Source organism: Populus euphratica, unplaced genomic scaffold (genome assembly GCF_000495115.2).
Source record: "Populus euphratica unplaced genomic scaffold, PopEup_1.0 scaffold359.1, whole genome shotgun sequence".
Classification (NCBI taxonomy): domain Eukaryota; kingdom Viridiplantae; phylum Streptophyta; class Magnoliopsida; order Malpighiales; family Salicaceae; genus Populus; species Populus euphratica.
In genome coordinates, this window is record NW_011500135.1 from 273135 (window position 1) to 286188 (window position 13054).

General features: G+C 30.9%; 1 protein-coding gene and 1 long non-coding RNA gene across 2 annotated transcripts; one reads left to right on the top strand and one right to left on the bottom strand.

Annotated features, from left to right (window-relative positions):
• Positions 1-5259: 5259 nt before the first annotated feature.
• Positions 5260-7942, top strand: LOC105110490 (uncharacterized). The gene is made up of 2 exons (XR_839488.1): positions 5260-6349; positions 6391-7942. It is a non-coding gene; the product is annotated as an uncharacterized LOC105110490 (long non-coding RNA).
• A 316-nt stretch (positions 7943-8258) lies between these two features.
• LOC105110489 (NAC domain-containing protein 90-like) lies at positions 8259-9998 on the bottom strand. The gene is made up of 3 exons (XM_011005558.1): positions 9387-9998; positions 8995-9284; positions 8259-8883 (listed from the first exon to the last, which is right to left on the bottom strand). Exons 1-3 carry the CDS (start codon positions 9757-9759, stop codon positions 8575-8577), a joined length of 972 nt encoding a protein of 323 aa, XP_011003860.1. The 5' UTR covers positions 9760-9998; the 3' UTR covers positions 8259-8574.
• Positions 9999-13054: the final 3056 nt, after the last annotated feature.

The following is a 13054-nucleotide window of genomic DNA, read 5'->3' on the forward strand; positions in this document are numbered from 1 at the left end:
ATACTTTAAATGCAAAATGATGATATAAAACCTTGATAAAAATGCACTTTTAAGTATTAATCAATAACCTCCATACCTTTCTATTCATATATGACAAGAAAAAAAGAAGAAGAAAGGCATGGAAATCGCAGCCTTCAAGACAACTCTCATATTCTACCAATTTTAACCTTTGACCATTCCAACTTGAATATATTGAGTTATAGAAGTCCGTTAGATATGAACTCAATTTTGTTGGATTTTAGACTTAAATACCTATCAACCTACCAAATGTTAGAGGAAAAGGAGTTCATATGAGAGAGATATGAGTTTTTTTAAGAAAACCTATAAATTCTGCTAGTAGACAAGTTGTATGAAGAATCAAGTCCAACTTACTAAAATGAAAATTATCTACTTTGAAAATGACTCTTTTTTTTTTGGAGGATATAAATGGATTGACCATTTACTTGCTCAGTACTCTCTTGTTTGTTTAAGTTAGGGTAATCAATTTATGTGACCATGACATTACAACAATTTACATTGGTAATGATGAGGCCATGTTTGCAAAATTTAAAATATCTATGATGATTGAGTTTGATATGTTTGAACGTAAAAGGTTACATTACTTTCTTAAATTTAAAATGGTTCAATCAAATGCCAAAATATTTCTTAAAATAAATATCTTTGAGAAACATTAGCAAAGTCTTAAATGAAGAATTGTAATCTGGTGAATACATTAACAAAGTTTGGTTTGAAAATAAATAAAGATTATAAATGAAAGAAGGTTGATGAAATTCTTTACAAGTAGAATATAGAGAGTTTGATGTATTTGACATTAACAAGGTTAGATATATGTATTTAGTAATTCTTGTTAGTTGATACATGAAGAATCCAACATAAATTTATCTTCTTATTGCTAAAAGGATACTTTGGTATTTGAAAGGTATTATAGTACATGTATTGCTATACAAGAAATGAGAAAAGTCCAATTTGACTGGTTTTAGTGATAACATTTATATAGGAGATCAAGATGATAAAAGAAGCAATCAATTGTAATTTTATCAACCATGAAAACTGAAATTATGATTATGACATTATATGCACGTCAAGCAATATGGTTGAGGAAAAATCTTGAAAAATTTAATTTTAAGGGACAATGGCCAGGTAATTTTTTATGACAATAACTTAACAATTAAACTATTTAAAAATCTAGTTTTACATGGTAGAAGCAAATATATTGTTGTAAACTCTCACTTCTTAAGAGATTTGATAAAGTATAAAACAATTAAATATCATTTATTGCAAAAGTAAAGAAAAATTGTTAATATATTCATCAAGTTTAAAGTTATTTGTGCAAATATTATTTGATATTTGCATTCAAGAAGAGTTTGGTTGAAGTAAAGTTGATTTAAAGTAGAGTTCATTATTGGTAAATTATGTGTTTAAGAACATTAGTTTAAAAAAAAATTGTTAAGGTAGAAGAAAAATTACTAATTGAGTTTAAAAAAGTTTCTAGATAAAAAAATATTTGAGTTTAAAATCTTTGTTTAACTAGTATTTCAAATCCTTGTTGGAATAAAATAATTTGAGTTTATTTTTGTTCTATAATCTCTATGTAAAAGTTTATGTATTTTAAATTTTATGTTAAATATTATGAACAAAAGCTTCAAAGATTGAAAGTGTTTTGGAGTTTTTATCAATTTTATTTTCTCAAGATTTTTCAAGAGTTATTATTTTCAAAAGCTATTGTGGTAGTATTCAATTTTATGTTTTTTTTTTGTTTTTGGTATCCAAACAACAACAACAATGGCCAAGCTAGAGCGCAAGCCAAGAAAGAAAATGACTGGGGTGAAGTTTTACCTGTCTTTACATGATAATGATCGAGCTCTCTTCTAATGGTAGCAAACTGATTAGTACTTAACAATGCATTTTTATCAAAATTTTATATCAAATTTTGCACTTGAAGTATCAATAACTTCTTAACTAAAACATGTTTTATAATAACATAAAGTATATTTTATAATAACAAATTTGATACTATAAGATATCTTTAATTTATGATAAATATTCATTTTAAATGCAGGTCTATCATATAAATCAAATGATTGATCGATGAGTTTAACTATTGAAATTGAGAAAACAAAAAGAGGGTGAAGGTTAGAAAAGATATGCTAGTTTAGTTCAAACTATAACACTATTCAGTCATTAGGTCATATCTGGAGCTGTAGATTTGGATTTCAATTTGATTTATATGGCTAGAAAGCTAAGACATAGGCATAAAACATTCATATGAATGCAAAACTCAATTCTGCTATTTAGAAGTCCAAATTTTAGCAACAACAGAGAAGTCCGAATTTGTCCTACAGTCCAGAAACTGTTCAGTGTTCAACCCATATCTTGAGTTCTAAAAGTCCAAATGATCTCAATTTTTTTTTGGAAAGCTGAAACAATTTTCTAGAATTTTCATGAATAAAGTCTGTTCAAATTCTGATGTTATCAATAATGTTTTGTTTAGACAAGAAGATAAGGATTGTTACTAAGTCAAGTTGGAGCCACCCACTGAACAATTAGTTAAGAAATCAATAGTTTTCAAATTTTGGCCTATAAAAGAAGGTATTTATCATGCATTTAGACATTTTGATTTTCATATCAAGATCATGTTCTTACTCTCTCTTTATTGTAATGCTTAGGTTTTACTTATATTAATCTATTATTTATGCCTTTTATTTTATTTTCTTTACTTAGATAACTTTTATCTTATTTATATTCTTATCTTGTTTATTCATGTTTTGTTCTTTTATTATGTTTAGTTAAGTTTATTATATTAATGTGAAAAGGTTAAACTAATGGTGTAAGAATAAGTATAGTATAAACTCAATATGAATCTTAATGTTTGATATTTACATGTTTTGTATTTGTTATCTTGTTATTTTTTAATACTTTGTATGTTAAGTGATTAATTTAGATTTATATTATATAACACCTGGTACAATAAATACTTAACACTTTCATAGCCCAACCGTGTGGTATAATCAACACTTATGCTATGAAAGGAACTTGATTTATTGTTACTATAAATTATAATCCTAAATATCTGATAATATTTACAAGTATTAATATTATTCAAATAAGATAACTAATATAATTATGTTAATAATTTATAATTTGATTGTAACCTTCTTTGTATGGTTTCCAGTTAAGTAATAAAATGAGTTTATACTATGCTTGTTTGAAATATTATTAGTAGATCTTTTAACCTGAATAATTGTTTTATCTTTATTTAATCTTTACATTAATTTTACATTTTAATTTTTTTTAACTTATCATTATCATTATTATTATAATCATTATCATTATATAGTTAATTTTTTATGGTTTGATTTAGATTTTATTTTATTATTTTATTATTTTTATATTAGTTTGATTTAGATTTTATTTTATTATTTTTATATTAAAAAAAAATATCAATTTTTTATTCTTTTCACAGGCAAAACGCAATAGCCAGGCAACCAATCCCGCCTGTATATACTGAATCGTCAAATCACAGAAAGGGCAGCGCTCCTTCGTTGTCCCCTGCCTAACTCAGTCCTCTCTCTCGTGGTTGGTTTGATTTGGTTGCAAGTCTTGTGACTCTCTTCTTCTTTCTTTAAGTTTTTCTTTTGCAAAAGAAACGGCAAAACAATCTGTGAGATATGTCTTCTCTTGTTCGTGTTGATTTTGACAATGCCTTTTGGATCCTCATGCTCTCCTCTTGCTGGCAATAAAGAGAGGTTGGATTATCATGTTTGTGATTCAACATTTTATTGATGTACTAATTCAATCTTAAGAGTGTTGGTGTAATGCATGTGGGGTTTGGTTTGGTTGCGAGTTATATTACATTGAAGAGTTTTAGATATAATAAGTAGGTTCGTTACTCGTTATACGACATGATTGTTTTTGTGTTTGTGAATTTTCGCTGGCTTTCTGGTTTAACATTCTGTTTCCTTCTTGAATTTTGGAGGAAGGAAAATGCTTATTTTTTGCTGAAGAGAAGTTGTCACAGAGCACTTTTTTTTCTTCTTTTAATTATTCTATATGGGCAACCCAAAAGTTGGGAAAAATTAGAGAAATCACTGACAATTTCAATTCTTTCATTCCAAAATGGAAACAAAAAGGCTGTTCTTGAATTCTATTGGATTTTGTTTTAATGTTGAAAGGGGTTGGAAAGTTGATCATGAGATTCTCTAATATGGGGGTTGGTACTCAGTTATTGTCGATGGAAGTGGTGTATGAACAAAAGTCAGCGATGGGAATATGGGGTTGACATAAAATTCAAATCTGGTTGAGTTTTAGTTTTCGAAAAGTTGAGTTTTTAATGGGGTCGACATTAAATCCATATTCCTCTTGTGAGTTTGTAATTGGTGAATTTATATATATCTATCTATATATATATATATATATATAAACATTTTGATGTTACATGACTGGCTCACTAGTCAAACAGGTTGATTTGGATGCGGTGCAAATGCTAATCCTTGTTTCTGATTTTAGAATGATGACTCCATTGTAAATTTTAGGAAAGTTACGGTCTTGGTTGTTATGCCATATCTGATGCAGGAAAGGGTTAGATGGTGCGATAAATTACCTTTAATATGATACAATTCTCATGAAAATTAATGCTCCCATTTGAGTGCTTCAAATATGAAGTTAATTGGCAGAAAAATGTTTCCACTATACCTGGCCAGTAAGCAATAAGGAGTAACCTAAAAAACTGCTAAGAGTGTTTGTGTTGTGGGATTTCCAATGCGTGACTGTAACATTGAGCTTTCTTCACTCACACGAATGGAATGCAACCAAGGAATTTCTAGAAGCTCCCTCAAATTTCCATGGATTTTCTTTTCCCTTAGGTTCACCTTTAATTTCTGCCAATGTGTTTATTTCTAGTGGATTGGCATCAAATGTCCTAGAAAAGGCTTTGCCTTAACCAATATTTCCACTTTCACCAAGCTATTGTATTGTGTTAAAGATCAACTACAAGATCAAAGCAAGTCTATTGTTAGATGATACCTTTTGTTGCATGATAATCTATCCTTATATCTCTGCAGTCTTGGTAGAAAAATAATTAGATGTTACATTAAATGGTTTAATGCATAAATATAAGAATGAGTTGCAAAATGTTGGCAAATAGTTTTCCTGGCAGTGAGAATCCACATGATTGGTGTAAAGCAAGTTTGGAGGTGCTAATAGTCTTCAGGAGGAAGCTGACGGCATGCTTCTTTGTGCTCTGATCTAGGAAATTCAGGAGGAAGCTGTCGACATGCTTCTTTGTGCTTTGATCTAGGAAATCACAAATATCCAAAATAGTCAGATTTAACGGTAATTATCATTTGCAATGATCTAGCTAGAAGGTATCAGTATCGGGAATGTGCACAACCCAGATATGATGTAGAGGTGATTCAGTTAGGAAAGAGTGTGCAGAAATTGAACTTATTGCAGATCATTTGTTTGAGTTAGGAATTCATATGACGACAATATTATTAGCAGAGGTTAGTTGACTCTGAGTTTTGCATATAGGAGGTTCTCAACATGTTGATATGTTTCCAAGAAATTTTTAGAAGGCTCACATTAGGTTACTCTTATTTCCTTAGAGAGATGGGAATGGTGATATGTTAAGAACACATGTAAATTCAGTTAGGTTCATCAAACAGCTATCATATGTATTAAGTGCATAGGCACATCACAAATAAAGCTTACGATTGTGGGGCTGAATCATGTGAGCTATTGTATTGAATGCCCTAAGCCTATTGGAAAGAAAATTGTGTAGCTCCTGTTGCTGGAAAGCTCCACTCAATCCGATGCTCTGCTTTCCAGTTGGTCATTGATGAGAATTTAGCACCTTCAGATACACAAGCTACTACCTCACAAGCATACACATTCAAGCTGTACAGGGTTCGAGGAAAGAATGAAATCATTTGATCAAACAGCTTGAGATTACACCACTGCTAAAGTTGCCCACAGCTATGCCAAACCAAATGTCCCGTGAAATACCATTAGCAGCTACTTTTGTGCAATTAAGATTACACACAATCAATGTTTATTTGAGGTTCTTTTGATAAACAATGTAAGCCTTGTTTGGTTGGTTGGAATTCTCTTTGTCAACTGAAAGCTTGTGGAGGCCTAGGATTTTGGAATGTTGGAGATAATAATGAGGCTTTTCTTCTAAAACTTGGCTGGACTTTTTTCCCCAACAGTTCAGCTCTATGGGTTCGAGTTTTGAGCAGAAATATAATCAAAAGTTGACCTCTCTTCCTTACACTCTCAATGGGACTAACGATTCGGGAATATGTAGAGGTATTGCTAGAGTTTGGCCTCATTTATTGCATGGGTTCTCTTGGTCTGTAAGGAATGGAAAAGTATTTGTTTCTGTCAAGATAGATTGATTGATAATGTTGGTCCTCTTTATCTTTACTTGTGTACTCCAATTCCAGGTGTGTTTTAGAGAATCTACTATCAACAACTATGTTACTCCTTTAGGTCAATGGTGATGGGAGGATTCTCCTCTTTTCTTCCTCTATTTATTTAAAGATAGCTAGTATTCAACTACCTTGTAGAGATTTGGATGGGGATGTCATAGTGGGGAGTGTCAAAGAACTATCTCAATCCAAAAATCTAAGCTTTTAGGTGAGGTTTCAACAATAGTTTTATATTACTCTGTATCATAATCTCTAATCCCTCAAGCGAGCTTTTTGAACTTGAAACTTGTACAAGACCCCCACTATTTTACGCTTGATTTTTATAATTTTAATTAGATAGAATAGGATGGTGAGATTCAAATTCCTGATTGTTGTCACTAAGAATCTAATACCATGTTAAATAATTATCTTTCCTCAAAAGTTTAAACTACCTTAATTCTTAAGTTATAAGGTGAGGCTTTAAGAATAATTTTGTATTACTCACTAATAGGGTGCTACTAGCAATGGAAAATTCACAACTAAATTAGCCTACTGTCTTCTTCAGGAAGGTACTTGAAATCCAACTAGTAAGGTTTGGGATTTAGCTTGGAGTTGGAATGGTCCACAACACTTTCATAGTTTTCTTTGGCTGATTCTTTATGGCAAAATTTTAACAATGAGCAGCATGTTAGGCGTCATATGACAAATGATGCTTCCTGTTTTCACTGTGGTTTTTGTCTTGAATCTATTATCCATGTTTTGAGGGATTGCACTCTTGCTGATTTTGTGTGGAATGGCTGCAATGCTCCTGATTTTGTGTCAGATTTCTTGATGTCAGATTACTGCTCAGCTGCATAGCACAGGGCTCCAACAGTGTATATGGTGAAGTTAGGAGATGTCTAAATGCAGGTCTCCAAATATCAATCATGGATGGTTATTCAAACAAGAAAAGGGCTCACCATGGAAAGTATAGATTATTTCCAGATAGAATCTATATTGACTAAAACACACACTTGTGTGGAATCTCATTGGAGTGCAATTTGTGGCAGGAAGCCATTTCTCTCACTTGTGCAACTCTATGCTTTAGACTTGGTGATATCTGTTTCATGACTGCTAATTATTACACTTATTTCTGCAAGCCCTTTATCATGAATACTACAAAACAATGGAGATATTGAAGTTGGTCTATTAGGCTTGACTAATTCTATTCTATGCTAGCGGCTTGAGTCTTCTGCTTCAATCATGCCCGCCTTGAAGGTAGAGCATTTTACAAACATTCAAGTAGCTAGATATCACAAACTTCTTGATTAATGACTTGTTATAAGTTGGAAGATTTTTGTGACCAGAACTGATCACTGTATGAATGTAAAAGAATGGAAGTGAATTTTCTACCATGTTGCATTTACTATTAGGAAGTAAATCATCCTTTTTGTTGAACTTTAAATGTGAACCTGTTATGATTTTTCAATGTGGCAAGAACACTATCACTATCATTCTTGATAGTATCAATAAAATGTCTTAGACACTGGCCTATATGTAGTTATCATTGTGTAAGTATTTATACTTGGTCGTGATTCTCTTGAAATCATTTTGGATGATAAGTCAGACTTGCCAATGCCTTAACTTCTTGGTTCTCTATTTCTTTTCCATTTTAGAATTTTTCAAGTCACATTCGTATGCCATTCCTTATCTTTTCTTTTTTTCTCGTCAAACTCCTTGGCAACTGTATCATATTATACATTTCTCTTTCCTATTACTGTAGTTTCCTTGATTCCCAGCCTCCAAGTTATGCTTTTGGATTTAAAAATGCGGGGAATATTGGAGGCATTTAAGATGGTAACATATTCAAACTGTACAAAGATAAATGACGCTATCATTATAGGTTGAAAGCTGAAACTGGTTAGAGCCAGTAAATGATATTTTCTCCTACACCTGGTAATTCTCTTGGTTACTTTGAACTACATGCTTCAACTTAATTGTCATACTGAATGCTCTCCTATTTCACATAACATGAGCATTTCCCTCTTCTTTCCCCCCCTTTTTTTTCATTCCTTTTTACTTTCCTCGTATTAAATGAACAAAAAAGAATATACTACTTTTAAAGTTAAGGCTGGCTCATGCATGCCTATTCTGTCTTGGGACAACTACCTAGTCTTATCGGACTAGGTTACAAATCTATCTGTGCTGGGCCAATCCAGCTGTTCCGGTCATTCCCATGCAGGATCAGCCCCCAGTTGGCACTTTCTGCAGTCCCTGGGTAATCAACATGGTCTCCTCCCGAGTATGAAGTTTCAGGTGAGCTTGTCATCTCCACAATTATAGGGTCCTGAGTAGGTGTGGTTGCTGCATCACCAAGATGTGCCCCCCCGAGAAGATGTTGTGTCCCTCTTGTTACAGCTTCTAGAGGCCGTCTATCAAAAGCCCGAAAGCTTCCTGATACCACATAGACACGGCACAAACTGAATTCATGCCTCAACTTCATTCAAGTGGACAGCCAAATAATGGTTAGTAATGTAAAATGACTGCACGTTGCATTATTAATACTCTGTTTTAATTGCAAAAGCTAAAAGATCATAAACATGCACACCTTTGAAGTAGCATTTCTAGACGATTCATGAACTTCAATGGCTCTATACTCATTCATCTTCCATTTAGTTTTTCTTCCACTCGGAGCTTTTCCTATATAGAACACCATGGTTTTCTTCAATCCAATCACTCGATTATCCGATGAGTAAACATAACCAGGAGAGCCTGTGGCCTTCCAGTACCCGGTTGCTGTAGTCCGATTGGGTCGCCCTCCCCTAGCTTCTCTCGCTTGCCTGGGTGTAAAGAAGAACCACTGCTCCGTGTTGCCTCGGCATAGTTCTCCTGAAAGCTCTGCAACATATTGCGAGAGACAAACACTTGAAGCATTTTTAACAGCCCTGTGCCATGCTTATCAGTAGTTAGAAAAAGAAAAGAAGTGGATGAAATTTTTACGTGGAAGATCCCCTGGCTCGATGTCGTATATGCTGACCTCTGGAATCACACGTTGCAGTTCTTGTCTCCTCCCTTCCAGCTTATTATGCAAGTAGAAGGAGACCAGCTCTTCTTCCGTTGGGTAGAAGCGGTAACCTAGAGGGAGTTCTTCCATTCTTGCACTTGTTGTTCTTGTGTTTTGATACTCCTGTTTGCCTGAGCTGTGTATGCTTATATACACACACAGAGAGACACTTCGTTGAGGGAAAAAAGAAGATGGATTTGCCGAGTGAAATGAGAAAAAATTGCAAAGTCTGTGATTGGTGGAAGCTTCCACGCGGTTGCAAGGAGATGAAGTTTTTATCCTATGATGCTGATACACTTGTCTAAACATTATTCTCGTCCACTGAAATCTCTTTTGAACAAGTCAGTGCACTTTCCCTCATCTCTATTGCCTCCCAGTCAGACAGAGTTTTCAAGGGGTGTGGGGCTTATTTTCGCTGTGAGGAGCAGACAAACTGGTGCTTGTCCTTGAGGGCTGTCTTCGCTGTATTTTTGTACCAATGCCCTTTTCCTTGTTCAATAATCAATACACGTGAGGGCACTACTGTTTCAATTTGATCACTGTATTAACATAAGCTGCGGTCTTTTCGATCTTACCTTTAATGCCAGTTGAGGTGACGCTAACGCTGTAATGTTCTTTTTTTTTTAAAAAAAAAATTATTTTTGATATTTATATATTAAAATGATTTAGAAAACAAAAAAAAATTAAAGCAAAGAAAAAAATAAAAATTTTACTTCTAATTTTTTTCAAAAATATTTTTGAAATGGAGGTTTAAATTAAAAAAATGATATCAAAAGTTCCGACCCAATAATAATTATTCAACAATAATAAGAAACAATTCAATAACAATAAGAAACAAACATATATATTGAATTATTTTTTTAAAAAAGAAAGGATATAGAGTTGACTAATTATTATTATTGTTGTTATTATGAAGATGCTGATGGTGATCATTATTATTTTAAGCAAGGATATAAATAAAAATTAAAGATTTGAAGCATTGCTTCCAAAAAAACAGATAATAAGCCACTATTATGTTAGATTATTACTAGTACTTATACAAATTAGGGCAAACATGCACAAGATGGAAGGCAAGTGAATTCTATAAAAATGATTATATTTAGATCAGTTGTTAATTAGAAAGATGTATGTGAACATTTATCTATCATACAAGGAGAAATTTGCAACACAATAAACATTACTTCAGCAATAAATCTAGTAGATTAGTATAACATCCACATTCATGAACTAAATTGAACAAATAATTATTAAGTATATGTTTGATATTATAATAACTCTTATAATCACGGTTTGAGAAAAGCTATATAAATTATAGCTTTTTTTATATCCAAGTTTTCACCACAATTTAAAATGAAAATAAATTTAAACAATAAAAACCTAATAGCTTTTAAAGTTGTGGTTAGCCTAAAAATATTCGAATTAATAGCTTTTAGCATAATATCCTCAGAGGCTTGTTTGGGAGTATGGTTGCAGTTGTTTTTCAATGTGCTTTTCACTTAAAAATGTATTAAAATCATATTTTTATTTATTTTTAAAAAAATATTTTTAAATTCAGTGCATCAAAATTATCTAAAAACACTTTTTAGACCCCATTTATAGCTATTGAGGAGACATAACAAGTTTTGATTTTGATTTGATGAAGAAATAATATGCTTCAAAAATTCAATCGCTATATTAATGAAAGCTAATTCATCGACCTAGAGGACTTGCTTATGATTAAGATGGGAGATATTTAATATTTTACCTCTGCATACCTGCGTTAACAATACAAAAAACTCAACTTTTATTTTTCTTCCATAACCTAAGACTCTATGCTCTCTTATGTCAATTTCTTGTTATAGCCGCAACATCATCTTGTATGTTAATTTCAAACTATAGACTTTCTGGCTAGCTTGCTTTGAAAACATTAACAAAGGGCAACATGGGTGTTAATGTAAAATATAAACATATTGATTTATAATATATTTAAAATTTCAATTAAATCTAAAATAACCAACGAAGTAAATTTATTATATGATTTATAACAAAATTTAGAATTTTTTTGTTACTATTATTAGATAAGTTTGATCAATTTTTTAATTTGTCTTGGTTGAAAACAAATGTGTCATTTACATGAATTCAAGGAGGAACTACATGGATTTAAAAGTTTCTTGAGCCTTTTATACAAACTATTTAAAAATCAAATATCTACTTGTAAGATAATATAAAAATATGAATAATTTATTAAACTGAAGATAAATATAATTATACAAAGTACTTATACGTAGAATGGTAGAATTTAGGATAAAAACAAGATATGAAAAACAATTATTATTGAGATTATACCTTCTATCTTTTAAGACTAAATTATTCTTTAATGAATGAAAATGATCTTAATGCAACTTGCCTTCTAGGATTAAACAACACTATCTTGAAAGAATACACTTTTAATCAGGGTCTATAAACTATAAAAACTTTCATAAAATTTCTCTCTACAATAATAAAACTTAAATATAAAATAATGTGAGCACAAGAGCAAAGAAGGCAAAAAAAGCAAAAATTTCTATTTGTTTTCATCCTTCTTTTTTTTTTTTTAAAAATAAAACCTCTTCACTTAGGGGCTATAAATGTAGAATTAATTTAAAATTAATTAGAATTTATTCATAGCAACACATTAAATTTGTAAAATCGATCAATATAAGAATATTAATTGGAATTGAATTAATTCCTAATAATTCATTGAATATGCAAGATCAATGAATCTAACAAGATATAAAAAAACTAATAATAATTAATTTTACATTCACTCTTAATGGTTTTAGACACTATATAAATACAATGACAAAATTTTTCAATAACCCATTACATGAATGAAAATTGGCTAGCCAATATATAAAAGTATAAGGAATCATAAAGAGAAATGAATTAGAAGATTACTATGGGATATATAGCTTTTGACTTTGAAACTTTTTTAGTGAAGTATTATCAAATTTACTTGGTTAATTAGTGAACATAATGTCTCAAACTATTTATTTTTTTGTGTAAACCACAATAATAGTACACATATAGTTCTCTTTCTAGATTTTTTTTTTAAGTTATTATAGTTGTATTCATTTTGATCCTAAATAATATTTGGTTTCATGAGTACTTTAGATAATATAGTTTTTTGAAATTAAAAAAAAATCACGTTTCTCACTTATATAGGTCATCTCTCATTTAAACTATTCTACTATTTTCCACATGATAACCTAATATATGAAAATCATTAGGAGTACAATAATAAATTGTTATTTTTTAGTGCTATTGAAAGTGTTACATGACTTAGCTTTTTCTTTGAACCTATATTATAGAATCTCTTATTAGTTAGGTAAGGTTATTATTGCAATATTATTTTATCTTTAAAGGTTTTAAGTCCATTTTTTTCAATAAATTACATACAAGCTCTCTTATAAAGCATGTAGTAAATGAATTCACAATATTTTTTTTTTGATTTTATATAGTTAATGAAAGTGTATAACAATATTATATCTATAATAAATATAACTAGATTCACCATTATATATATACTATATTGTGCCCTTCCAATTGCTAACTAGGAGTCACGCCGGACACAAAATACTAGCGC

Bases quoted from the DNA above. Each gene is read 5' to 3' on its own strand.
- LOC105110489 (XM_011005558.1), bottom strand. From the start codon at position 9,759: ATGTTTAGACAAGTGTATCAGCATCATAGGATAAAAACTTCATCTCCT. The intron at 9,285-9,386 runs GTAAAAATTTCA...AATATGTTGCAG, and splicing joins CGAGCCAGGGGATCTTCCAC to AGCTTTCAGGAGAACTATGC. The intron at 8,884-8,994 runs GTGTGCATGTTT...ACTTGAATGAAG, and splicing joins CTAGAAATGCTACTTCAAAG to TTGAGGCATGAATTCAGTTT.